Source organism: Lethenteron reissneri, chromosome 11, assembly GCF_015708825.2.
Source record: "Lethenteron reissneri isolate LAM-NWPU_2019-01 chromosome 11, ASM1570882v1, whole genome shotgun sequence".
Classification (NCBI taxonomy): Eukaryota; Metazoa; Chordata; class Hyperoartia; order Petromyzontiformes; family Petromyzontidae; genus Lethenteron; species Lethenteron reissneri.
In genome coordinates this window covers 13,457,089-13,481,622 of record NC_083789.1, presented here as the reverse complement: position 1 = coordinate 13,481,622, position 24,534 = coordinate 13,457,089, and the positions used below count along the sequence as shown (strand labels likewise).

The window sequence follows — 24,534 nt, the reverse complement described above, 5'->3', positions numbered from 1 at the left end:
GGGTTTCTATGGGAGAGGGATTCTTGGGTTTCTGTGGGAGAGGGATTCTTGGGTTTCTGTGGGAGAGAGATTCTTGGGTTTCTATGGGAGAGGGATTCTTGGGTTTCTGTGGGAGAGAGATTCTTGGGTTTCTATGGGAGAGGGATTCTTGGGTTTCTATGGGAGAGGGATTCTTGGGTTTCTGTGGGAGAGGGATTCTTGGGTTTCTGTGTAGTAGTCCCGGGTGTTAAAACACTTTTCTGTAATTTCTCTACATTTCTTGATTTGCTGCGATATGGGTAGAAGCTCATCCTCACCAGGTGAAGCTTCCCGCCTCCTCCACAGCAGCAGTTCACTCAGTTTTCACAAAACAGACACTGCCACAAACTGGTTCCACTTCATACAATCGCCTTTAATAATTCACAACCGACATATACATATTTATTTAAGTTAGCGTTCTCAATCATTTGCTAGTACACTCTACAGCGCGACGTTAAGTACCGTTTAAACAGCTCACAGGAGCCAGGATAGTGCTGGGATGGGCGGCCACCTTGCAAGCAGGTTGCTCTAGGCCAGGGGTCGGCAACCAAAATAACAAGAAGAGCCATTTCTTTCCAATTCGGTACAAAATTCAGTATTTCAAGAGCCGCAATGCATCTGAGTACATACTGTACATACGTACTCATCGTCAAGAAGCAGCCCGTAAAGAGCCGCATGCGGCTCCAGAGCCGTAGGTTGCCGACCCCTGCTCTAGGCTGCTGCGGGGCTACATGCAGCGAAATCCGTTGTACGCTACTTATTCTGCTCCCCGCCTTCAACTCACACTGCCCAGCGACACACGGTATGTCACCTTTTCCACTGGAGACCATACCTGGACATATTTTTCAGTCAACACTAGGTGGATTATTAAAAAATGTGCAGTTTACTACAATAACGTTTCAACACATCGCCAGATCTCGGTCCAATTAAATTCCTACCACCCGTACACAAGTGTCAATTCCTGGACTGTCTTGTGGATGTATACCACGAGATATGCCGCACAGCAGAGCGGACAGGTCGACGTCATGATGCCGCGTCACAGTAGAATGCACATCAATAAATGCCCGTGTGACACGACCAGGTGTGGGGGCCGGTCCCTCAGCCACGGGAGACTGGGGGCTTGTGTCGCAGGTATTTAGGAGCAGGTGAATGCTATTGGGTGCCTCATGTATGAGCTCGAACAAGCATGGTTCTGTCAGCCAAGGGCGAGGGTGTTCTGAGAGTGGCGTGCAGGGTGCAAGTGCAGGGTGCAAGCGCAGGGTGCCTTGGGACAGTGGCGCGCACAGCGCATGGGCAAGGTGTGTGCAGTGTGCTGTGGCTGGGCGTCGTGAGAGAGTGGTGTGCGGGTGTTGTGCCGGCTGCAAGATGGGCGCTATAGCAACAAGCTCCGGTCCTTAGTTGGCGTCGTAGCCGTAGTGAAAGGAGGAGGAGGCGGTGGCGCCCTCGTCGGCACGGTAACCGTACGCCGTCGTGGGTCGTGCAGGCATTCCCAGGCCGTCCAGCATCAAACTACACACAGGGCCGATCGTTACCACCGAGCACTGCCAATGTACACAACTCACTTGTCAAGAAACACGACTGCATGCCACCAATGAACTCACCTGCTGGCAGAGTCCCCATTGGGAAGTCGGTAGTCTTCCAGGTAGGAGGGGCTCACCACGCCGTCTGGGGCCAGCAACCCATCTGACGCGCACGCCACAACACAGAAATGCCACAACACACACCAGTCCATACAACACACACCAGTCCATACTTACCAATCATACACACCACAAACGTGCTGCATTTACAAAGACCCCAGTGTACCCTTAACAGACTATTGGGGTAAGTGCTGCGAGTGAGCGCCTTTTAATGCCGGTGCGACTCACAAGGAGGTTGTGTGGCTAACATCACACCCGGCTGCTTTTGTCTCCCCAGTGCCAATGTTTACACGCAGAACCAGGTACACATTTGAGGCCAAGTTTACCTTGGGGAGGTCCAGGACCTAACAGAATGTAGAAGACCGCGCTAGAATCGCCATGGTGCAAGCCCTGACAACTCACCGCACTGCAGGTTGCGTGTGCACGTGGCCGCACGCCGGTCGGGCTGCGTGCGGGAGGGCGGCACTCACCTGTGGAGTAGAGGAGCGGCGCCCGGTCGTACAGGTAGGGCTCCATGGGGGTGTCTCCGTAGGGGAAGCCCTCTCCGTCATCCCCCTGCTGGTTCTCCACCATCTCCAGCCACTGAGAGTTGTGCCACCGGAACTTCTCGCTCTGGATCTTGCGCGCCCACGACTCGTCGTATTCCTGAGCACGCGGCACGACCGGGGGTTAGTTTACGGAAGTGAGTGAGAGAGGGAGTGAATAAGTGAGCGAGTGAATGAGTGAGCGAGTGAATAAGTGAGCGAGTTAATGAGTGAGCGAGCGAGCGAGTGAATGAGTGAGCGAGCGGTTCGGTCGATCGGTCGGTGCGACGCTCACTGCGATGATGTCCAGGGTGCTGTCGCACACTTTTCGGATCTCCGCGTTCTTGTCGTGCATCAGGTCGATGAGGTACGCCGGCGCCTCTGGTGGAATACCACCGTCAAGGAGCCACACTCGCCCGCCCACCCGCCCGTCCGCCCACCTGCCCGCCCGCCTGCCCGCCCACCTACCCACCCACCCACCATCAACATGCTGGTGTGCCGTCCCACGGACCGAGCGTGGAGCAACAATCACCGCCTTGCTCATTGCCCACAGCAAGCGGAGGAAATTGATGGTATGAATAACAAACGTACTAAATTATTATTATTATTTAAAGGCAGTGAGCAGGAGCAGTGTGCAATGATGAAGCAGAATTGTTTCCAAGGATACGCGTCTCCTTGACGATAACATCTCGAGTGGCCTGGTGGAAGATCATCTGGTGGAAGACGTAAATGATCTGGCACACCATCTCATCGTCCTCTTGCTTGGCTGCACCAACACACACGGGAACCACCACCAACATCACCGCCACAGCACAAACCATCACATCCACCATCACCACATCACAAACTATCATCATCTCCATCATAGCACAAAGCACCACAACCACCATCAACATTACAACCATCACGACAAAAAGCATCGCTCCCTTGTTAGTCTTTTATCCCTACTACTACTATGGTCATTATTCTCATGAACTCCACACGTTAGCACCTCTGCTAATGTCAGGGCATCGTTATACTAGATTGACTTTTCCTGCTGTCCCTACTGGCTACAACCATGTTGTAGGACACAAGATTTCTCTCTCATTTCCTCACACTTCTGAACTGGACTCCTGACTGATCATCTGCTTATGTATCAAATTTCTTATATTCTTCACAGCATCGCATAGAACTAGGACCCATATCTAAGACAGAGGATCCGCAGTTCACCAGCAATGGTTCAAGTGAGCCCGACTCTGATGATCAGAAAATAAATGTCTAAACCGATCCAGAATTTTGCTTGCGTCAAAACCAATGCTGCCGAAATGATGCAACTCCCAAAAGGCTGCGTGGCTGATGGAATGCGTAAGAAATACTTTAAAAACATTCACGGGGAAGGACAGACACGGAGAGGAAGGCAGCGAGTTGCCCGCTAAATTATATCATCACCGTTGAGGAGGTCGATAAGCAGAGGGACGATGCCGGCCTTGGCGAGCAGAGTGGCGCACGCGTCGTCCGTGGCCAGGGTTCCCGTCAGGATCACGGCCTCCAGCACCATGTCGTCCTCCGCGCCGCCGCCTGCGACGCAACGGCACCGTCTCACACCGCGTCGGCGCCCTCATCACATTAGCTACCGCCGATCTACCGTGCTAGCATGACGTGGGTAATGTCCAAGTACTGTAAAGAACATCGGAAATCAACATTGGGCGTGGTGTTGGCCACCCACCCCCACCCCCCCCTCTGTGTGCCGTTCCGGCTCAAATAAAGCGCTCACTGACAGCACCTGCCGCAGCAGTCTATCAGAGGCTATGTAGGTGACCTTTGTCTCTGTGCTCTACCGGGCCGCAGCTTCTCGTGTAGGAAGGGCAGCAGCTGGTACTCGGTGGCGAGCAGCTCGAAGTCCAGGTCCGGGATGGTCAGGTTGGCCAGGGTCCCCACCACCTCCAGCACGAACTCCTCTTCCCCGTTGGAGCGCACCTGCCCCGCCAGGTCCCCCACAAAGTCCTGCGCGACATCAATCGTCCGTGCCGGCACGGCACTCACTAAAGCGATTCCTTCGCAAGGTGCAGATATGGTCACAATCCACAAATATATACCCCAACGAGCAACACACGTGGATTTTGATTCACTCTCAGAGAGCCAGAGGAAGAGAATGAAAGAGAGAATTATTCAAAGGCACGGGAAACCATACATGGTAAAGGCATCAGGCAGAACCGGAGTTACCAACAGTTGCCTTTACTCTTTGACCCGACACTGGAATGTTTGGCCAACTCCATCAACAAGCTTTTACAGATGTGGGAGAAAAGGAGTGCCTGGAGAAAACTTATACATGCTTGGGGGCATGTAACATTTGTTTATGGTTAGGGCGAATTTACACCAAGGCCATTTAACTATATTTTAATAAGAACACGTAAAAAGGTTACAGCATATTTGTGATATGCGGAGGGCCAATGCCTGAAAATTCGACTACTTTATAAACATTTTGTGTTCTGTTTGAGGCCAGAGTTACTCACGAACGTGTTGAATACAATGAGTGTGCGCTGGCGAGCCACGTGACGTCACACGTCTGTGTACAGACGTCGCATTGCATCTTGACGTCATAACATCTGTACATGTGACCACGAATTAGCATCTCTTGCCTCCAGCTCTCTTGTTCATCTCTCCACCTCACTAATCCGTATCTCTCTTCGTCTCGGTGAACCATGTCTGTCAGCTGGGGCTAAGCTTGGCAGGCCATTCCAAGAGCCTTCCCAGGTCACATTTGCACCACACGCCACACACTGAAGGACCCGGGGCTTCGGGCCACAGAGATGAGCACTGCCGCATCCTCACTTGAGAGGGAATTCACTGTGACTTTAGCATTTGTTGTTACGATTCCGCTTGTCTACCCAGGAGTCACAAGACTCGTTTCCGCAGTAGTGGGCGATGCTGCTGCTGCTGTGCGTGATCCCAATTGAGTGATTTGCTGGTAATCTTTCAGCACTGGGATGTTTTGGCCAACAACAGTTACACTGTGTGTGTTTTCTAACTGTGGGAGGAAACCAGGAAAGCTGAAGAAAGCCCATGCAGAGCAGGGGGAGAATATACAAACTCCAGACAGAAAGGCACCCGAATCGAACCCAGAAATTATCGCTGTGAGGTGCGAGTGTCGCCACTGTGCCACCCTGCTGTCCCAAAGAATACGTGACAGCCAAGCCTTTTTGAGTGGGACAATGGAGTAAGCAGGAGAGATGCAGCTGATGATAGTAGTCATTGTTTAACGATGAGGATTGATTATTGATTAACAAAGAAACTGATAAAGTCCATGACCCTGCCCCCAGAGTCTGAACTCCCTCCCCACTGTCCCGGTCCGTAAGGGGGCTGCGCGTACCAGGAAGATGTGCTTGGTGGGCCCATCGTGCTGTGAGATGTTACGAATCATCTTCATCAGCATGGGGTCCCTGAACTTCAGCGCCCTCTTCATCAGCATCTTCAGGCCATTCCCTGTGAGATACGGATCACCGCCATCATTAAGCAAAAATCAGAACAATAACAGCATCTTTTGTTGATGCAGGGACGTCTCGTTGAGTCTCAAGACTCAATGGGAGGGTCTTGCCAGGTTTTCGCAGTAGGGGATGATATTGCTGCTTGTGTAATCCCAATTTAGTAATTTGCAGGCAACCTATTCAGTATCGAGATGTTTGGTGAATACCGATCAGATTACACACACAAACTCCTCTCACACACTTACTCACACTCTGTAGAACGTGGGGAGAACATACACACTCCATAGAGAAACACGCCCAAGTTGGGAATCGAACCCAGGGCCTTCTTGCTTTGTGGCACAGGTTTCCAACACTGCGCTGCCTCCCTGTGTGGCCTGACTTTGCTGCTGCGTGTGGGGGCGTGGAGCTGGCCCCTGGTCGTCGGGTCCGCCTCACCCTCGCAGATGAGCTGTGCGTTCCTCTTGTTGGCCGCGATGTTGATGCAGAGCGAGATGAGCTCCCTGTCCACGCGCTCCTCCGCGAAGTCGTACAGCATCTTCATCAGCTGCACGGACACATCGAGAGACAGAGAATCCGTTACGCTGGTGGCCATGCACCTGGTGGCTATGCACCTGGCCTGTCGTCCACTACTGCGGAGGCAGCATGGGTTGGTGGATCACACGAATATTGAGGAACTCTTCCCATGGGCCGAGAGGAAGTGGCCATACCCTGTCTCACCAGGATGCAGTATGGCAAAAATGTGGCCCTCATCTGTTTTGACTGTGTGGTAGCAGTGAGTTACAAGTCGACATTATTATTAACATTGTTACATGAGGGCTTACAGCAAACCTGCAGCATCTACCGTAACAACATAGAGTGGGGCTGACCTCACGCTGCAGTGGTCACGAGCTAGAGGAGAGCCAAGCAAATCCCGTCCGCAAGCGGCGCAGCAGAGAGCAAGAGGGGAAGAGGCCGGGAGCGCGGCGGCACCTGCGGGACGCAGCCCGTGAAGGAGAAGGTGGCCTTGGTGCGGTCGTCGATGCTCAGGTGGTACAGCAGACGCAGCACGGTCTGCCGGTGAGTCTCGCTGCCTGCAGTCAAAACACCACAGCCACGGTAAATCCACTGCTGGATGAAGGCCTCCTCCCCAAGCCCGCCGCATTGATTGAAAACTCTCTCCCTTTTAGGTTCATTGCTGTGCAGCCTTTCAGTCTGCAGCACACGCTGGACAGTCAGCCTGAACGTTGCGGTGGTGAACTCTACCAGTCTGCCTGACACACAGGAAGATCAACTAGGAAATTAGGAACAGTGTGAGGACTCTCGTGGAAATGGGCAGCCACACCGATCAGGTCGGAGAGCTTGGGTAGGAGTCCGGCCTGCACCATCTTGGCCCGCAGGCCGCTGTCGAAGGAGAGGTTGAAGAGCAGACGCAGTGTGATGTTGAGGAGGTCCTCGTGAGCGCACGGCACCAGTCGCGTCAGCTTCTCCACCACGCCTAGCTCGGCCTAGTGCAGCACAACACATTTTTGATAGCACGACGTCCTGCTGCCCGCCACGTAGCCCCGCACATGCCGGCGGTCGCCCATCCAAGCACTACAAGGCCCAACCCCGACACGACCAAATCACCCGGAGTAGCACCCTATCTCGGTAGTGGCCAAACATACCAACATAGGGCCACAGAGCTTGGGCAATGGTTGGCGCCGGTTCTGGCTGCCTTCACCACTTGGCTGTGGTTTCCTGTGCCACCGAATCATCCTTTCATACTCTCTGTCTCGGAGACAAACGTCCCGTTTGTCCCTCCCCGCCCCCGCCACGAACACACTCCCGGGCTCCCCCTAAATCCGTTGTTGGCCTCACCATGTCGTTCTTGTTTTCGATGAAGATGCTGAGCTTCTTGAGGAAGGAGCAGAGGATGACGAGCAGCTCCGGATTGTCCCGGTCGAGCGCCCGCACCAGCATGTGGACGATGTTCTTGTTGCGCATCTTCAGCTCTGTGCGGGTGTCCTCCGCCAGGTTTAGCAGCAAATAGAATCCAACTGCAGTGGTCACGGGCGGCCACGCACCATCACACACCGTCACGCACCATCACACACCATCACGCGACATCACGCACCATCACGCGTGCAGTCACGCACCGTCACACACCGTCACACGACATCACGCACCGTCACACATGCAGTCACACACCACTACGCACATTCTTGTGGCGAGTCCGGGTATGGCTCCTCCCCGACGCCCACAGGAAGGCAGTTTCACAATATTCGAGCGGTGATCCACCAACCCTCGACTCCACAGTGCTGTGTTACAGGCCACGTGCGTAGCCACCACCGCCCGGCTACCATTTGCCTTGTCTGCGCTCCCTCTTTTGTTCCATCTCGTTTGATCAATAAGCCCCCGCACCTGATTAGCACGCTTGGCTACATACGGTGTGAAAGAAGTTCAACATACATTTGACGCTTGGCCTAGGTATCCCCCCTTGTGGTCGCTCGCGTGCGTACTCTCTCCTGTTGTTCCTTTACTGTTCTCCCACCCGTAATTAGCCCTTATGGGCGCCAGTCGGCGCACTGCCTCTACACGTACATACATCTATAATGTTCATGTAATTATCATACATTATAAACCATTAATTATCACCCATGTGATTCGGTGCCATGTGACGAGAGCAGGGAGATTGATTTTGGCTCAATTTGGTCGACGGAATCGCTTACTCGTTACGTGCCCAGTCTCCGGCATCCACCCACCGCGCAACTGCCACTCATCCACGCGGTGGGGAGTGGGGACACACGTGACGGGGTGGGGACGGTGTACCCCTGAGCAGCTGCTCCTGCTTGGCCACCAGCCCCTGGTACTTTTTCAGGTTCTTCTCGTAGTCCTTCCTCAGCGAGTCGTTCTCCGGGTCGTCCTCGGGTGGACGAGACGTTAAGGTCAACACGGTGCAACGGTGCCCCCTTGGAGGAGGATTCTCGCTCGGCTGAAGCCACCGCTCTCACTCGGCAGGGAGGAGTGGGACACGAGTTCCAGCCCCCTCATGTCAATCTGCCCAGTGATTCACTCTACAGCTACAACTTCAGCAGTATTGATTCAATACAAGCAAACTTTGAAACGGTTTTGACAATCAGTGTCTCATCAGTCAGTCGAGTTTGCTTGATACAATGCTGGTGCAGTTCCAGATGTTATAGGCAACAACCCTCTCTGAGATATGGGTCCTAGTTTAACACAAAATTCTATTATAGACACAATTATGAATCACACAGTTGTGGAGAATATAAATAATCAGGCAACACGCCTCTTTCACACATCCGTCCCTTCACATAAAACAAGCTAAAGTATACCATTGGTACCTCATTTGCCAGTAAAAAAAAACGTGATAATTGTTTTTTACCCTTTTATCTGGCAAGAAAACTGACACCTGAGACTAGGCTCTAAGGAAAGCTGTCTCGGGTGTGGACCAATCAACTTCAAGGATAGTGCATTCATTATCAGAGTTATGTTTTTTGTTTGCATTATGACTGCAGGTATTGTGGTCTATGCAACCATGACTCCTCGTAAAAAAGGTGTCAGTTTTGTTGCCAGATAGAAGGGTAAAAAAAACAATTATCAAGCTAAAGTATGTTGTACACATCCCATCAGCCATACGGTCTTCTAGGAGAGCACATAAATGTTTCACGTGGAAAATCCCTTGATCCTGGATCCATAAATGATGTGAGAGAGACGTAATAATTAAGAGTCATTGGGAATCCTCCACCACTCAACAACAAAAACGTACTCTGATAATAAATGCATTGTTCTTGAAACTCAGAGACAGCTTTCTTTTGAGCCGCATCTCAAACGGTGTTAGACCAGAAGACGCCAAAAGGCATAGCCTTTTGTTTGCATTCTGACCACAAGCATTGTGGCTAATGCAGACATAATTCCTTGTAAAAGGTTTCAGTTTGGTGTTTTGACATCGTAGCACCTGTTTTGTTGCCAGAAAAAAGGGGAAAAACCTATTGTCATATTTTGGTACTGGCAAAGGAGATCCTATCATATATATTTTGCCAGATCAATTACGTGGTCTAACTCAAAATTTTGTAATGAATCATAACGGTGGCTGTGAACGCCTGCTACATGTTAAATGGGACATCTCGCTTGCAAGGGTGTCCAGCGCGTTCACCAACATACGCGTGGCGAGTTGACGTGCACGCACACACGCACACACGCACACACGCATCTCGGGAGCCACATCCCGATGCGTGGCGAGAGGCAGTGATCCCCGGCGCAAGGATATCCACTTTGCGCTTCTTGTTGAGCTCCTCGTTCCAAAGGTGGAAGCGCTTGAGCTCGTGGTCGATGATGGTCATGCAGAGCGCTCCGATCTTGTAGTGAGTGATGAGTCCGTGGAACTGGGAAAAGCTGAGACAACAAATCCAAAGATCCCCATATAGCCTTAACAGACTGTTGGGGCAAGTGCTATCCACAAGCACCTGTGAAGGCCGGCACGGGACACGAGGGGGCGGTGTGGCCAACACCAACCCCGGCCGCCTTTGTCTCCCGAGTGGCAAAGTTTACACATTGCACCAAGTACTCATTTGAGATTGAGTTTACCTACGGGAAGCTCAGGACTGGTTCAGATAGTCGTCGTCGGTGTTGGTGGCCGTGAGCGGGTATCGAACTCAGATGGTCGGGTTCGTAGCGCAGCGTGCTAACCACTAAAACGCTGCCTCTCCACAGGCTCTGGTTACACACACGCAGCATTTACATTCAAACTAGGAAGGAGTTTTGCTTTATATTATTTCGAAAGAGCAGTTATTCAAATGTGTCACTAACACTGCATTGGATAGAGGCATGGACGTGTGATCGCTCTGTGTGATGTGGAGGAAGGGGGTGGGGGGCGCAGGTTGGTTGTAACCGACCTGGAGAAGCAGAAGAAGATGTAGACGATGTTGGTGGAGAGCTCCACGCTCCTCTTCCAGTCCTCTCGCAGCACGCGAGCCAGCGCGCCCAGCGCCGTCTCTGCCGTGAGCAGCCACGAGTGAGCACAGGTCAGAACAAAGACAGAGAGACGGGGGGCAGAGATACGCAGAGACACGAGCGGAGACACGGAGACAGGGGCAGAGCCACAGCCAGGTGAGTTGGGTGAGCTACGTGAGTTGGGTGAGTCAGGTGAGTTGGGTGAGTCAGGTGAGTTGGGTGAGTCAGGTGAGTTGGGTGAGTCAGGTGAGTTGGGTGAGTCAGGTGAGTTGGGTGAGTCAGGTGAGTTGGGTGAGTCAGGTGAGTTGGGTGAGTCAGGTGAGTTGTTGGGCGAGCTACGTGAGTTGGGCGAGCTACGTGAGTTGGGCGAGTGGGGGCCGCACCGTTCTGCTGCAGCTCGTCCAGGTTGTCGGGGTTGCGTGCGAGCTGCAGGATGAGCGCCGAGCTGCGCACCTTCTCAGGGATGTCCTCGTACAGCAGCTCTACATACTGGTCCACCTCGTTCAGATTTGCCACCTCGTCCGTCTGGCCCGCAGGGGCACGTGCGCGGGAGAGTTTACAGTTATTGTTTCAAAGCAGGAAGGCCTCACTGATTCTCAAGACTTTTTCACGAGGGTCCTGCCAAGTTTTTGCAGTAGGGGGCGATGATTGTTACGTGTATTTTAATTGAGTAATATGCAGTATAACTTTAAAATATAATTCGGACCGTGACGTCACAGGACCTTGAACGTCTACTGTGAACCTTGCGGCACGCGCATGTTTTGGTGAAAACGCACTTAGTAATAACCAGGGCGGCCGCTCGATTCAAACGGTGAACCTCTGAGAAAGTGGCGAACGCGCTACCGCTGCACGAGTTGAATTGTGCACACGTGGGAAGTTATTCACGATTTCTGGAAATGATATGTGAATGTTTCTGGAATGAGGATAGACGTTGGGAGGATAATTCAGTACAACAATGTATTTTGCTGCACTGCCTCCTGCTGACGGCGTAGCCTCCCCAAGCCAGCGACCGTGCACATGCGTGTCAACGTGAGGCTAATGGAAAGAGTGACACGGGAAAGAACACACGTGATGGACAATACACACGAGACGGAACACATGGGCAGGCAGTACAAACAAGACAGAGAGTGCAAGCTGGATACAGAGAACACACAAGACAGACAATACAAGCGAGATCGACAAATTACGACAGGCAAAGCATGCGAGACCGGTGATACCCATGACACAGTACAAACGAGGTCAGACAACATATGAGACAGGCAATACAAACAACCAGTAATGGAGTTTTAATGCGACTTGTGAATCGTAACAATCCCTCAAATCGCCACGGAAACGAACCATTCCACAGTCACTCCACACGCTCACCTCGCTGCCTTCAAACGGTGGTGGGTCTTTGGGTTTGCTCGAAACCTTCTCCTTCTCTGAAGCGAAAAGAAACGATATCACAAAAAAACGATATAACGCGCCAATGCATTCCACCAGGGGTGGAGACCCGCGCCTTCATTTCACACCGCTTAGCACCTTCATTTTATATTGTCCATGGCTACATGAGGCCTACTGCTTCTAAACGTCACCGCAAATGATATATATATTCTTTACTGCAAGCATCTTAAAAAATATTTATAAAATTGAGTGTTTATATAGCAGCGTCACCTATGGAACTACATCACACACTGCTCTGCGTAATCCGCAACACACAGAGGCGCGTAAATTAAGATGTATTCAGCCAATGAATGATTAGTGTTTAAGTGTGAAAGGAAACTAGAGCATTAGGAGAAAACCGACGTGTGTGAGGGGGCAACGCATGATCCCATACAGACGTGACAGATTATACAAGTATTTGGCTGCTATAAATTTCCACATGATAAACTACTTGATTGAGCTATAATGTGTGGCCAGGTCGCTTCTGAAGGAGCTATACAGCTCAGTGGGCTTTACCTGGTTCAATAAAAAAGTTACATTTAGTTTATAGTTTCATTTAGGAGTCCAGATTTACTGGCGAGCTTGGGTATGGCACCACCTTGACGGCCACTAGTTGGGAGTTTGGCAACATTTGTGCGTAATCCAACAACGTTTGCCGCCTCCACAGTGCTGCAGTACAGACGCACGCCACAACTGCCCGGCAACTCGTCGAGTACTGGAGTAATATTCTACTGGAGTAATATTACTCTTTGGTTCTTTCGGTAAAGTCACGTAGGTAGAAGAAAGAATAATACGCTTCAAATCAAGATGGAGTAACATTTTCAAGCCAGCAGCAAGCACGGGCTTGATGTTAGCGCCTCGCTCAGTCGTTGAAAGGACCTCGTTATTCCTGGTTAAAAAGAGGTCAAAGGAGAAGAGGAGGAGGGGAAGAAGCGGAAGAAGGAAAAACAGAGCCAGCCCGAATCTTGCATCCCATCTGCGTGCGAGCGCGCTCACCTGCGGAGGAGACGTCGCGGCGGTTCTGCAGGTAGTACAGCAGCTGCTCCACCTCGGGCAGCCGCGCGGGTGGAATGAGGCGGCACTCCTCCAGCACCTTGCGTGCCAGCGTCGCCACGTCCGTGTTTGCGTTCAGGCTCTTCAGACGGATCCTGCGCGGGCAGGGAACGGGCGGAGGAGAAGCGGGGACCAAATATTCGACCGACTAGCACTCCTCTTCGCAGGGCATATACGGTGCGTGTTCTCCAGCGCAGCGCAACGTTTTGCACAGCCGCGTGTTGCACGGACAGGGAGAGCCAGCGAGCCAGACAGGGAGAGAGCCAGCGAGCCAGACAGGGAGCGAGAGCCAGCGAGCCAGACAGGGAGAGAGAGCCAGCGAGCCAGACAGGGAGCGAGAGCCAGCGAGCCAGACAGGGAGAGAGAGCCAGACAGGGAGAGACAGCCAGACAGGGAGAGACAGCCAGACAGGGAAAGAGAGCCAGCGAGCCAGACAGGGAGAGAGAGCCAGACAGGGAGAGACAGCCAGACAGGGAGAGAGAGCCAGCGAGCCAGACAGAGAGAGCCAGCGAGCCAGACAGGGAGAGAGCCAGCGAGCCAGACAGGGAGAGAGAGCCAGCGAGCCAGACAGGGAGAGAGAGCCAGCGAGCCAGACAGGGAGAGAGAGCCAGCGAGCCAGACAGAGAGAGCCAGCGAGCCAGACAGGGAGAGAGAGCCAGCGAGCCAGACAGGCAGAGAGAGCCAGACAAGGAGAGAGAGCCAGACAAGGAGAGAGAGCCAGACAGGGAGAGAGAGCCAGCGAGCCAGACAGGGAGAGAGAGCCAGACAGGGAGAGAGAGAGCCAGCGAGCCAGACAGGGAGAGAGAGCCAGCGAGCCAGACAGGCAGAGAGAGCCAGACAAGGAGAGAGAGCCAGACAAGGAGAGAGAGCCAGACAGGGAGAGAGAGCCAGCGAGCCAGACAGGGAGAGAGAGCCAGCGAGCCAGACAGGGAGAGCCAGCGAGCCAGACAGGGAGAGAGAGCCAGCGAGCCAGACAGGGAGAGCCAGCGAGCCAGACAGGCAGAGAGAGCCAGACAGGGAGAGAGAGCCAGCGAGCCAGACAGGGAGAGAGAGCCAGCGAGCCAGACAGGGAGAGCCAGCGAGCCAGACAGGAAGAGAGAGCCAGACAGGGAGAGAGAGCCAGCGAGCCAGACAGGGAGAGAGAGCCAGACAGGGAGAGAGAACCAGCGAGCCAGACAGGGAGAGAGAGCCAGCGAGCCAGACAGGGAGAGAGAGCCAGCGAGCCAGAGAGGGAGAGAGAGCCAGCGAGCCAGACAGGGACTCACACTTTCTGACACTCCTTGCGCTCTCCCAGCATGGGGTCTCCCAACTCGCCCAGGATCGTGGCCTCCACCTCATAGTGCACGATCAGAGCCTTCTCCGTCGGGTGCACATCGATGTTTCCTCCCTTTATCTTCCTGCCGGTGTTGGTGAGGCGGGGGGGGAGCAGGGGGATCGAGGGAGGAGCAGGTTGAGAGAGAGGAGAGCGGAAAGAGAGACGGGAGAGAGGGGGGGGTAGAGAGTGAGGGCGGAGAGGGGTGGGAAAGGGGAGAGTGGGGAGAACACATGACACATCATCGTAGGGATCAATCAATATCTTCTTCCCGAGCTATGCTGTAAACATATCTGCTGTACATTGTCAACTCCCTCCGCACAGCGCCCCCACCTCCGCGCCTTTGACAACAGAATATGCTCCGCATTGTTTTCAATCATTCTTGATCCACTGCTGGATGAAGGCCTCCATAATGCGTTGCCATCCCACTGTACAACGATCAGCAATAATTATGCTGAACTGAATCTCTCGGGTTCCTGGTGGGGTTACAAACTGCCCTTCGCTACGCCTCAGGTAGCAACCCCATTGTTGTAGAGCTCATCATTCTCTATACTCACTTGCTTTCACCAACCCGCACTGACCAGCGTGGTGAAGTATGGTCAAATAACCCCCACGCCCCGTAAGGCGTTGGGGACTCGCTGTACTGGGGAAGGCCGTCATTCAGCAGTGTATTGACAAAGGGCTGTGTACATGGACGTGAGGTATGACAAACTGCTGCTAACCGAGGCATAGCCCCTCGGTATCTGTGGCCCGTAGTACAGCACCATTGCCAATCCACTGCTGGATGAGGGCCCACCACCACTCCGCGCGCGGCTTGACGCTTCACGACCTTGGTCGGTCGTGGCCGTTGCGGCGTTTGCATGAACACGAACTATATACACGCAACGTGTACAGTCACGATTTCAAATTAGCTTGATGTATTATTCGAAATAAAGCAATGGCCGTGCACGACACGAAATACAACGCCGTGCTCATTAAAATAAACTAAAAATAAATCAAAAAAATATCTACGGGGCCGGCCCCCTTGCCAACGGACCACCGCTCCGGCCTACGAGGGGCGCCTCTCGGGGCAGGGCGCTTAGGCGAGACCGAGGCTCCCGGTCGGGCCTGGCGGCCGGCTCGCGTACCGCTTGAGATATCGCGCGTCCTCGGCCTGCATCTTGTCGCGGCTGTTGTTGTTGTCGCGGCTGTTGTTGTTGTCGCGGCTGTTGTTGTTGTCGCGGCTGTTGTTGTTGTCGCGGCTGTTGTTGTTGTCGCAGTGCGCCTCGCAGAGGGACGCGGGGAGAGTGGAGGGGCCACCGCGCGCCGTCGCTAGGGCCGCTGAGCAAGGCCCCTCCCGCCTCCTCCTCTGGCTCCGCCCGTGTTTCCATGGCGACGCCTGGCGCCCTCCCCCCTCCCGATTATAAGACGCACCGGAAAGTAAGACGCATCCCGATGTCGCGCCTGCGGTCAATACAAAAAGTGTAGGCATCTGCGTCAACGCACACACCTACCGGATTATAAGACGCAGCGAGAGGTATTGCTGTCGTCTTAACCGGATTATAAGACGCAGCGAGAGGTATTGCTGTTGTCTTATCCGGATTATAAGACGCAGCGAGAGGTATTGCTGTTGTCTTATCGGGATTATAAGACGCAGCGAGAGGTATTGCTGTTGTCTTATCCGGATTATAAGACGCGGCGAGAGGTATTGCTGTTGTCTTATCCGGATTATAAGACGCAGCGAGAGGTATTGCTGTTGTCTTATTCGGATTATAAGACGCAGCGAGAGGTATTGCTGTTGTCTTATTCGGATTATAAGACGCAGCGAGAGGTATTGCTGTCTTATCGGGATTATAAGACGCAGCGAGAAGTATTGCTGTTGTCTTATCCGGATTATAAGACGCAGCGAGAGGTATTGCTGTTGTCTTATCCGGATTATAAGACGCAGCGAGAGGTATTGCTGTTGTCTTATCCGGATTATAAGACGCGGCGAGAGGTATTGCTGTTGTCTTATCGGGATTATAAGACGCAGCGAGAGGTATTGCTGTTGTCTTATCCGGATTATAAGACGCAGCGAGAGGTATTGCTGTTGTCTTATCCGGATTATAAGACGCAGCGAGAGGTATTGCTGTTGTCTTATCCGGATTATAAGACGCACCGAAAAGTAAGACGCACTCCACACCTGTGCCCGGGTGTTCAGAAAGTTGTACATACCTGGTGTCTTGCCACACGAGCGTGGAGCGCGCCGGATTATAAGACGCACTGGGAAGTGAGGCGCGCCATCAGCCTGTGATCAGTGCCGTGCATCATCGCCCGTCGTGTCGTCAGCTGCCGCGCAGGGAGATCGACAGGCGGGTGTCTCAGTCCAGCGGCCTCGCCGTGACACCGGCCCGCAGATGCAGCGATGCCGTCTCAGCCCGCCAGCTGGTGGTGGTGGATCACGACATGTCAGAGTCGTGAGAGATGCCGTCTCAGCCCGCCAGCTGGTGGTGGTGGTGGTGGATCACGACATGTCAGAGTCGTGAGAGATGACGTCTCAGTCCGCCAGGTGGTGGTGGTGGATCGTGACATGGCAGAGTCGTGAGAGATGATGACGGATCGGATTGATATATTTATGGCTGATTCATTAATCACGGCCTTTATTAGCCATGAAAGGCTCGCTGTAATAATGATCATTCCTTGTGTTTACCCAGAAAAGCCTCACTTAGTCTCAAGACTCCTTTGCAGGAGGGTCCTGCTACATTGACATATATTTACGCGATCTACCCCAACACCTCGATTATGGATAATATTGGTCGCGAAAGCCGATGTTTGTGTGTTGTAGTACGGAGTTAGACTGATGGCCTTAATCTAAGTTGTCTTGTGGTTGTTGTTGTTTGACTTGCATCCCATTGGGATTTTTTCACACAGCGTTGGTGTGCGGTGTCTTTTCTGCAATATGTTGTGTCTTTTCTTGGATTTTCTGTTTGCACATAGTCACATATTCACTTTAAGATGTTTTCTTGTTCATGTTTTTGTTTTTTGTTTGTTTCGGTTGCACCTGATGCAAGAGCCGAATGGCTCACAGGGCTATAGCTAATAAATGAACTTGAACTTGACTACTTCGTATTAAATGACATTGCCACGTTTGGCCAATTCACTAAACCCGTGTCCAAGCGAGGGGATGGCGCCCAGGATTTACTTAACGCCGCAGCTATCCAGGGCTGAGCTCCAGAAGATACCCATGCACCTACACGCGCCTGTGCACGCGCTTAGCCGCACACCTGTATATCCACATGTTCACACACTTGCATACACACCTGGACATCACGCGCCTCTAAAGACACATTCCCCGTATAGCTCCTTCAAGGTGGGCGAGGCAAGTGGTGCTCGTGACCACCGACACTGTCCACTTGGGGGTGGTGCAGCTAATGCCGCACCCGGCCGCCTTTGTACCTCCAATGGTGATGTTCGCACATCGGACCAGGTACTAATTTAACACTGAGTCGACCTAGGTGAAGCCCAGGGCCATCTTCGATCAATTTCACAACAAGTTCCGCAATCAAATCAGAGAACACGATTGAATCACGGGCGTCTGAAACCCGGATTCGAACCCATGAGTTCATCGTTGCCAGCTCCAACTCTGTACCTCCGAAACGGCCACTCGAGGCGTGGTTGAGCCACCCAGACCCTTTGCTGTGAGCGTGTTCATGTTGACCAACTTGACCATCAGCAGCAGCCGCTGCTGCTGCTGCTGCGGCAGCCGAATCACGCCGGGCATCTCGACTGGACAACAATGGCATCTCTCGCAAAACGCGACATCGCTAATTATACACGGGATGGAACGCGTCGGAGAGGATGGAACGCGTCGGAGAGGATAGAACGCGTCGGAGAGGATGGAACGCGTCGGAGAGGATGGAACGCGTCGGAGAGGATGGAACGCGTCGGAGAGGATGGAACGCGTCGGAGAGTACGTCCGCTGGGGAGCTCGTGGATTGGTGGAGTCGAGCGTCGCAGCATCATGAGATGTGGCTGCGGCGGTTTGGGGAGACAGCTCTTGAAGTCCTAATCCAGCAGTGGAGTGACCCTGTCTGATGACGACGGTGATGAATTACAAACGGGAGATTTATCAACATGGAACGTTGTTTCAAATGCCCCGCCAGGAGATGGAATTGAAGAGGTTGTAAACACACTTCTTTTTCTTTCACGGGACCCTTCTGGAATTAAACACAACCCAATCCATTTGTCATTTCAGCTATACCCGGGGGTGGGGGGGTTAAGGGTGTCAACAGCCGGGCGCTGGCAAAGGGATACCCCTCCCCTACCCCACTCTTCTACACTCCAACATGCCCCTCCCCTACCCCACTCCCCTACCCCACTCCACTACCCCACTCCAACATGCCCCTCCCCTACCCCACTCCCCTACCCACTCCACTACCCCACTCCAACATGCCCCTACCCCACTCCCCTACCCCACTCCAATACCTCACTCCAACATGCCCCTCCCCTACCCCACTCCCCTACCCCACTCCACTACCTCACTCCAACATGCCCCTCCCCTACCCACTCCCCTACCCCACTCCTCTACACTCCAACATGCCCCTCCACTCCCCCACTCCACTACTCCACTCCTCTACACTCCAACATGCCCCTCCCCTACCCCACTCCACTACCCCACTCCACTACCCCACTCCACTACACTCCAGCATGCCCACTCCTCTACCCCACTCCACTACCCCACTCCACTACACTCTAACATGCCCCTCCACTACCCCACTCCACTACCCCACTCCACTACACTCCAGCATGCCCACTCCTCTACCCCACTCCACTACCCCACTCCACTCCCCGTCTTAGTGCAGCTCCCGGTCACCCCGCCCTTCTCTCTCCCTCTGCCTACCTCGTCTGTCTCCTCGTGTTTCAGACCCTGCACCACCCCCTTGATCCCCCATCCCCTCCCGCCGGCGCTGGCCCCTCTCTGTACCCCTGCCAGGAACCCCTTGGGGTAAATATAGCGGTGCGAGTCTGGGCTGGGGAGGCCCCGGGGAGAGAGACGCGAGGCTCAGCACGGATGTCGTCGTCTCTGCAGACCACGGTGCGAACCTACTTCTTCGAGAGCCTGCAGTACCTGCTCAAGACCCACTCACTCGGTGAGGGTGAGCGCCTCGCGAGTCTGCGGTGCGTGTGCTCACCAGGTGAGGGTGAGCGATATGCGAGTCTGTAGTGACTCCGCAGGACCCACTCACCAGGTGAAGGGGTGAGTAACCGAGTGTCTGTGCGCGTGATCCACTCACCCCTCGGTAAGAACCCGCGCCGCCGCGTGAGCGGCTCCCAGCGCCCTCGTGCACCGCGTTGGTCGTCGCGGTGTTCGCGGTGACGCAGTGGATCGAGCGCTCCGCTACGAACCCAATTATGTGAACCGGTGCTGGGCCTCCCCTAGGTCGACTCGGCCTCGAAAGAGTACCTGATGCGGTGTGTAAACATCGCCACTCGGGAGACAAAGGCGGTCCGGACTTGGGCTGGCCACCCACCACCTGAGGTGCTCGCTAACAGAACCTGTCCCAGCAGTCTGATGAAGCCGGTTGTAATATCCAGCGAAATATCGGACAGCATTGTCAAAATATAATCGGCACATTTTCTCCACGACGTCACAACTGCACGACTCGATTTCATCGTCTCTGCCGTCGGGTGGTGGAGGGCTACAGTTACACATACTGGACATGAGACCCCGCACGACGATTTGATCGCAACCCGAAGTCGGCCGTGAATCCGTTCGTCGAAGTGGGACCGCTGTTGTCCGTGTGCCCTGCAGTGAAGATTTTCGTGCTGACCTGCGAGCGGGTGGGCAATGACATCACCTTCTACGCCAAGGCGCGCCGCTACTACGAGGGGATGACCCCCACGGAGGAGAGCATGCTGGGGGGCTACACGGAGATCGCCGGCATCGACATCGACGCCTCCCGCCGCTTCCTCGCAAGATTTGTCGGGGTGCGGATCCTGGGGGAGGGGGGGGCGATGGGTGTTGGTTGCAGCCGCGGAGGTCTCTCTCTGTCAGTAGGGAGAGACAGAGGGAGAGACAGAGAGAGAGAGAGAGACAGACAGAGGGATATACAGAGGGAGAGACAGAGACAGACAGAGGGAGAGACAGACAGAGGGAGAGACAGAGAGAGATCCCCACTGCGTGAGGAGCACGTGGAGGTCCTCGGGAAGGGTCAGGGCGATAATTGGGGGGCGGAATCCAATCAGCAGCAGGCGGTTGGTTATGGAACGCCCCCCCCCCCCAATCCAGCATGCCGACAACACGCCTAAGCCAAGGCAGCACTCCCCAGTCTGTGAGAGAATCCTCCCCTCGTCTCCTCTAAAGGGGTCTCACGCTCCGCGTTGCCAGGTCACTGTTTAAAGTAGCGTGGCGCGGGAGGTGACCTGTGTGGGGGGGACCCGCCCCGCTCGCGCCCTGGAGGGACCACCCCACCTCGGGGTTCGACTCTCTCTCCTCGCCTGCCCCGGCAGGTGGCAGCAGCAGCCGCCGGCAATCCATGCCGCGGGGTGGGAGAGTCACGGGCGGATGGTGGTGACTGTGGCAGTCCCAAATGAGCACGTGGTGCAGTGTGTAAACATTGCCACTGGCGGGCAAAGGCGGCCGGGTGCTGCTCACTCACCCCCTCAACAGTCTGATGAGGCCACACGGGGGATCGTTCCTTTTGGCGGTTGAGGTGGTTCCAGACACAACACATTCTCATCGTGCAGTTTCATGCAAGATTCAGAGAGAAATCCATGATGCAGGCCGTGATCGGCACACATCGGTCTTGAGCCATGGAAACTGGACATGAAACGTGATGATGGTGATCATGATAATGATAGATGGTAATGATGATTAATAGTGGTGATTATGGTGATGATTGATAGTGATGGTGATTGATGGTAATGATGATGATATGCTGGCGATGGTTATAAGGTTCGTGATGAGTATTCCAGTATGTGGTCGTGATGATGATATCGGTGATTGTCGTGATGCTATGGATGATAATTATATTAAAGTTGCTGCTGATGCTGCTGCTGATGCTGCTGCTGCTGCTGCTCCGACTGCTGCTACTGATGATGATGCTGCTGTTGATGATGATGCTGCTGCTGTTGCTCCTAATGTCACCACTAATGCTACTGCTGGTGCTGCTACTACTGCTACGACTGCTACGACTGCTCCTGGTGCTGCCGCTGATGACGACGCGCAGGACAGCGCGGGCCAGGCGCGCTCGGAGCTCGCCCTCGACTGCGGCGCGGGCATCGGGCGCATCACCAAGCACCTGCTGCTGCCAGAGTTCCGCTCCGTGGACATGGTGGACATGACCAGGAGGTTCCTCAACATCGCCCGCAAGAGCTACCTGTGCCGCGACGAGGCCCGGCGCGTCAATCGCTTCATCTGCTCGCGCCTGCAGGACTTCAGACCTCCCAGCGCGTCTTACGACGTCATCTGGATTCAGTGGGTCATCGGTGAGGGTCAGGCGTGAGGAGGGGAGATGAATGAGGGTGAGGCGGGAGGCGGGAGGAAGTGAGGGGTGAACCGTAGGGCACGGGTGGGGTGTGGGTCAAGGGCTACGGGTGAGGGGTTAAGGGTGGGGGCCACGCGTGCGCGGTGGGCCATGGGTGAGGTGAGCGGTAGAGGCGGCCGCGTGTGTGTTCGACGTGAGTCGTCTGGATTCATTAGTCATCGGTGAGGGGAGAGCAGTGGTGGCGAGGAGCATGCCTAAGGCGCGGGTCACGGGTTAAGTTGCGGTTGATAAGGTCCCCGACAAGTCCACGTGCACGAGTCACGTGGGGTCACGCGCCCCGCGCACGAGTCACGTGGGGTCACGCGCCCCGCGCACGAGTCACGTGGGGTCACGCGCCCCGCGCACGAGTCACGTGGGGTCACGCGCCCCGCGCACGAGTCACGTGGGGTCACGCGCCCCGCGCACGAGTCACGTGGGGTCACGCGCCCCGTGCACGAGTCACGTGGGGTCACGCGCCCCGCGCACGAGTCACGTGGGGTCACGCGCCCCGTGCACGAGTCACGTGGGGTCACGCGCCCCGTGCACGAGCCACGTGGGGTCACGCGCCCCGCGCACGAGTCACGTGGGGTCACGCACCCCGCGCACGAGTCACGTGGGGTCACGCGCCCCGCGCACGAGTCACGTGGGGTCACGCGCCCCGCGCACGAGTCACGTGGGGTCACGCGCCCCGTGCACGAGTCCGGCTGCGCCTGACATCTCCCGCCCACCGCCTTCCCATCCAACTCCCCCCCGCCCCCCCCCGCCCCCCGCGCGCCAGGCTACCTGACCGACGAGGACCTGGTGGAGCTGCTGGTGCGATGCCGGCGCGCGCTGCGCCAGGACGGGGTCATCATCGTCAAGGACAACGTGGCGCGCGAGGGGGTCGTGCTGGACGAGGTGGACGGCAGCGTGGCGCGCGAGCTGCGCGTGCTGCACGGCATCGTGCGGCGCGCCGCGCTGCGCGTGCTCGCCGAGCAGGAGCAGCGCGACTTCCCCAGCGACATCATGCCCGTGTGGATGTTCGCGCTGCAGTGAAGCACGGGCGGCCGCGGGCGGGGGGAGAGGGCGAGGAGGGGAGCTGACGAGGAGGAGCGGGGGAGGAAGAGGAGAGGATGATGATGATGAAGGGAGTTGTTGGAGGAGAAGATTAGAGTGAGCAGATGAGGAAGAGGAGACGAGTAGGAGGAGGATTGAGGACCACACGAGGAGGTGTGTGAGGAAGAGGAGGAAGGTGAGAAGGAACAGCAGCAGGAGGAGGGGCGCGTGGTTGTAGAGGGGCACCTGGGAGCATTGGTGGATGGGAGTGGTGACCCTGGGTGTGGTTGGAGGAGCTACCTGGGCGATGATGCATGGGGGGGGGGTCCCCATACCCCCCAATACCTCCACGCCACCCTCGCCTCGCCGTGCCGTTTGGGCCACGTGAGCGACGTCGCTCTGCAGACAGGAGTGGCAGCACGCGGCGGTGAGCAGTGGTGAGGAGGAGCGCCTCACTGGGTGAGTGTGGCTGTGTGTGGCGCGTGTCCCGTTTGGAATGTTGGACAAACACACGTACACACGCGTGTACACGCATCACACACGTGTTACACACACGCACGTGTTACACACACGCACGTGTTGTACACATATACATCACGCTCGCACGTGCGGTTTAAAGTCTCAGCTTCAGGGTGGAGTAATAATAGTTTTCGGAGGTCACCAAACACACGCACACGTCCACAGATGCACCACGAACATACGCACACGTCCACAGATGCACCACGAACACACGCAAAGATCCCCGTGCAATACTCTTAGTTCTTTCGGTAAAGTCACGTAGGTAAAAAATTTAATTAAAATTGATAAAAATAAAACAATAAAAATCACAACGTTTCGGAGGCAACACAAGTCTCCGTCATCAGGTGGGACCGTCACAGCCAGGCAGCAAATCTGGCTGTGACGGTCCCACCTGATGACGGAGACTTGTGTTGCCTCCGAAACGTTGTGATTTTTATTGTTTTATTTTTATTAATTTTAATTTCATTTTTTACCTACGTGACTTTGCCGAAAGAACTAAGAGTATGAATCATTGCAGTCATGAAAGCTTCAAATCTAGAATCCCCGTGCAAGTTTCAACAGACTGTTGGGGCAAGTGCTGCTCGCGAGTAGAACCTATGAAGGTCGGCACGGCACGCGGATGGATGGGTGGCCAGCACCATGCCCGACCATATTTGTCTCCCGATTGAGGATGTTTTTACATACTGCGTAGAGACACACTCGTGTACATACTGCATAGAGACACACTCGTGTACATACTGCATAGAGACACACTCGTGTACAGATCGATTACACAGCACCAAACCCCGACACCACACACCGCCCCCACACCCCCTCACACCCCACACCCCTCCCTCACCTGTTCCCCCACATCCCATATCCGCACCTCCCCCACGATACACGACGCCCCCCATACCCCCGGTGACCCCGTGATGAACCCGTGGGGTTCGCTTAGCGCGTTTTTGTATTGGACAATAAAGAGTTTGTACATGCCAACTACGTCACCAATTAGTGTGAACCTGCACTCAGCAAGACTTACCACTGCTCACCTACTCACCAACACTCACCAGGACTCCTACTCACCAGCACTCACCAATACTCACCAATACTCACCAACACTCCTACTCACTCACGCTCACCACACTTTTAACTCAG

General features: G+C 54.6%; 2 protein-coding genes across 8 annotated transcripts; one reads left to right on the top strand and one right to left on the bottom strand.

Moving 5' to 3' along the window:
* Positions 1 to 367: 367 nt before the first annotated feature.
* Positions 368 to 15,689, bottom strand: LOC133341510 (kinesin-associated protein 3-like). Of its 2 annotated transcripts, XM_061550215.1 has the most exons (21): positions 15,617 to 15,635; positions 15,490 to 15,577; positions 14,316 to 14,447; positions 12,994 to 13,145; positions 11,941 to 11,996; positions 10,959 to 11,100; positions 10,518 to 10,617; positions 9,893 to 10,017; positions 8,434 to 8,532; positions 7,483 to 7,661; positions 6,968 to 7,130; positions 6,616 to 6,716; positions 6,082 to 6,190; positions 5,532 to 5,644; positions 4,000 to 4,165; positions 3,611 to 3,739; positions 2,850 to 2,948; positions 2,478 to 2,563; positions 2,129 to 2,303; positions 1,620 to 1,701; positions 368 to 1,527 (listed from the first exon to the last, which is right to left on the bottom strand). In XM_061550215.1, the coding sequence occupies exons 2-21, from the start codon at positions 15,519 to 15,521 to the stop codon at positions 1,413 to 1,415; spliced, it is 2,355 nt and encodes a 784-aa protein (XP_061406199.1). In that variant the 5' UTR covers positions 15,522 to 15,577; positions 15,617 to 15,635; the 3' UTR covers positions 368 to 1,412. The 2 variants fall into 2 exon arrangements, with proteins under 2 accessions (XP_061406199.1, XP_061406198.1); XM_061550214.1 differs by having other exon boundaries at positions 15,490 to 15,689.
* Positions 15,690 to 19,344: 3,655 nt separating this feature from the next.
* LOC133341176 (N-terminal Xaa-Pro-Lys N-methyltransferase 1-like) lies at positions 19,345 to 23,653 on the top strand. 6 transcript variants are annotated; one of them, XM_061549628.1, is made up of 4 exons: positions 19,345 to 19,470; positions 20,133 to 20,308; positions 21,550 to 21,808; positions 22,625 to 23,653. In XM_061549628.1, exons 1-4 carry the CDS (start codon positions 19,392 to 19,394, stop codon positions 22,879 to 22,881), a joined length of 771 nt encoding a protein of 256 aa, XP_061405612.1. In that variant the 5' UTR covers positions 19,345 to 19,391; the 3' UTR covers positions 22,882 to 23,653. The 6 variants fall into 6 exon arrangements, with proteins under 6 accessions (XP_061405612.1, XP_061405611.1, XP_061405610.1 ...); XM_061549627.1 differs by having other exon boundaries at positions 19,361 to 19,476; XM_061549626.1 differs by having other exon boundaries at positions 19,361 to 19,515.
* The last annotated feature ends 881 nt before the right edge of the window (positions 23,654 to 24,534 follow it).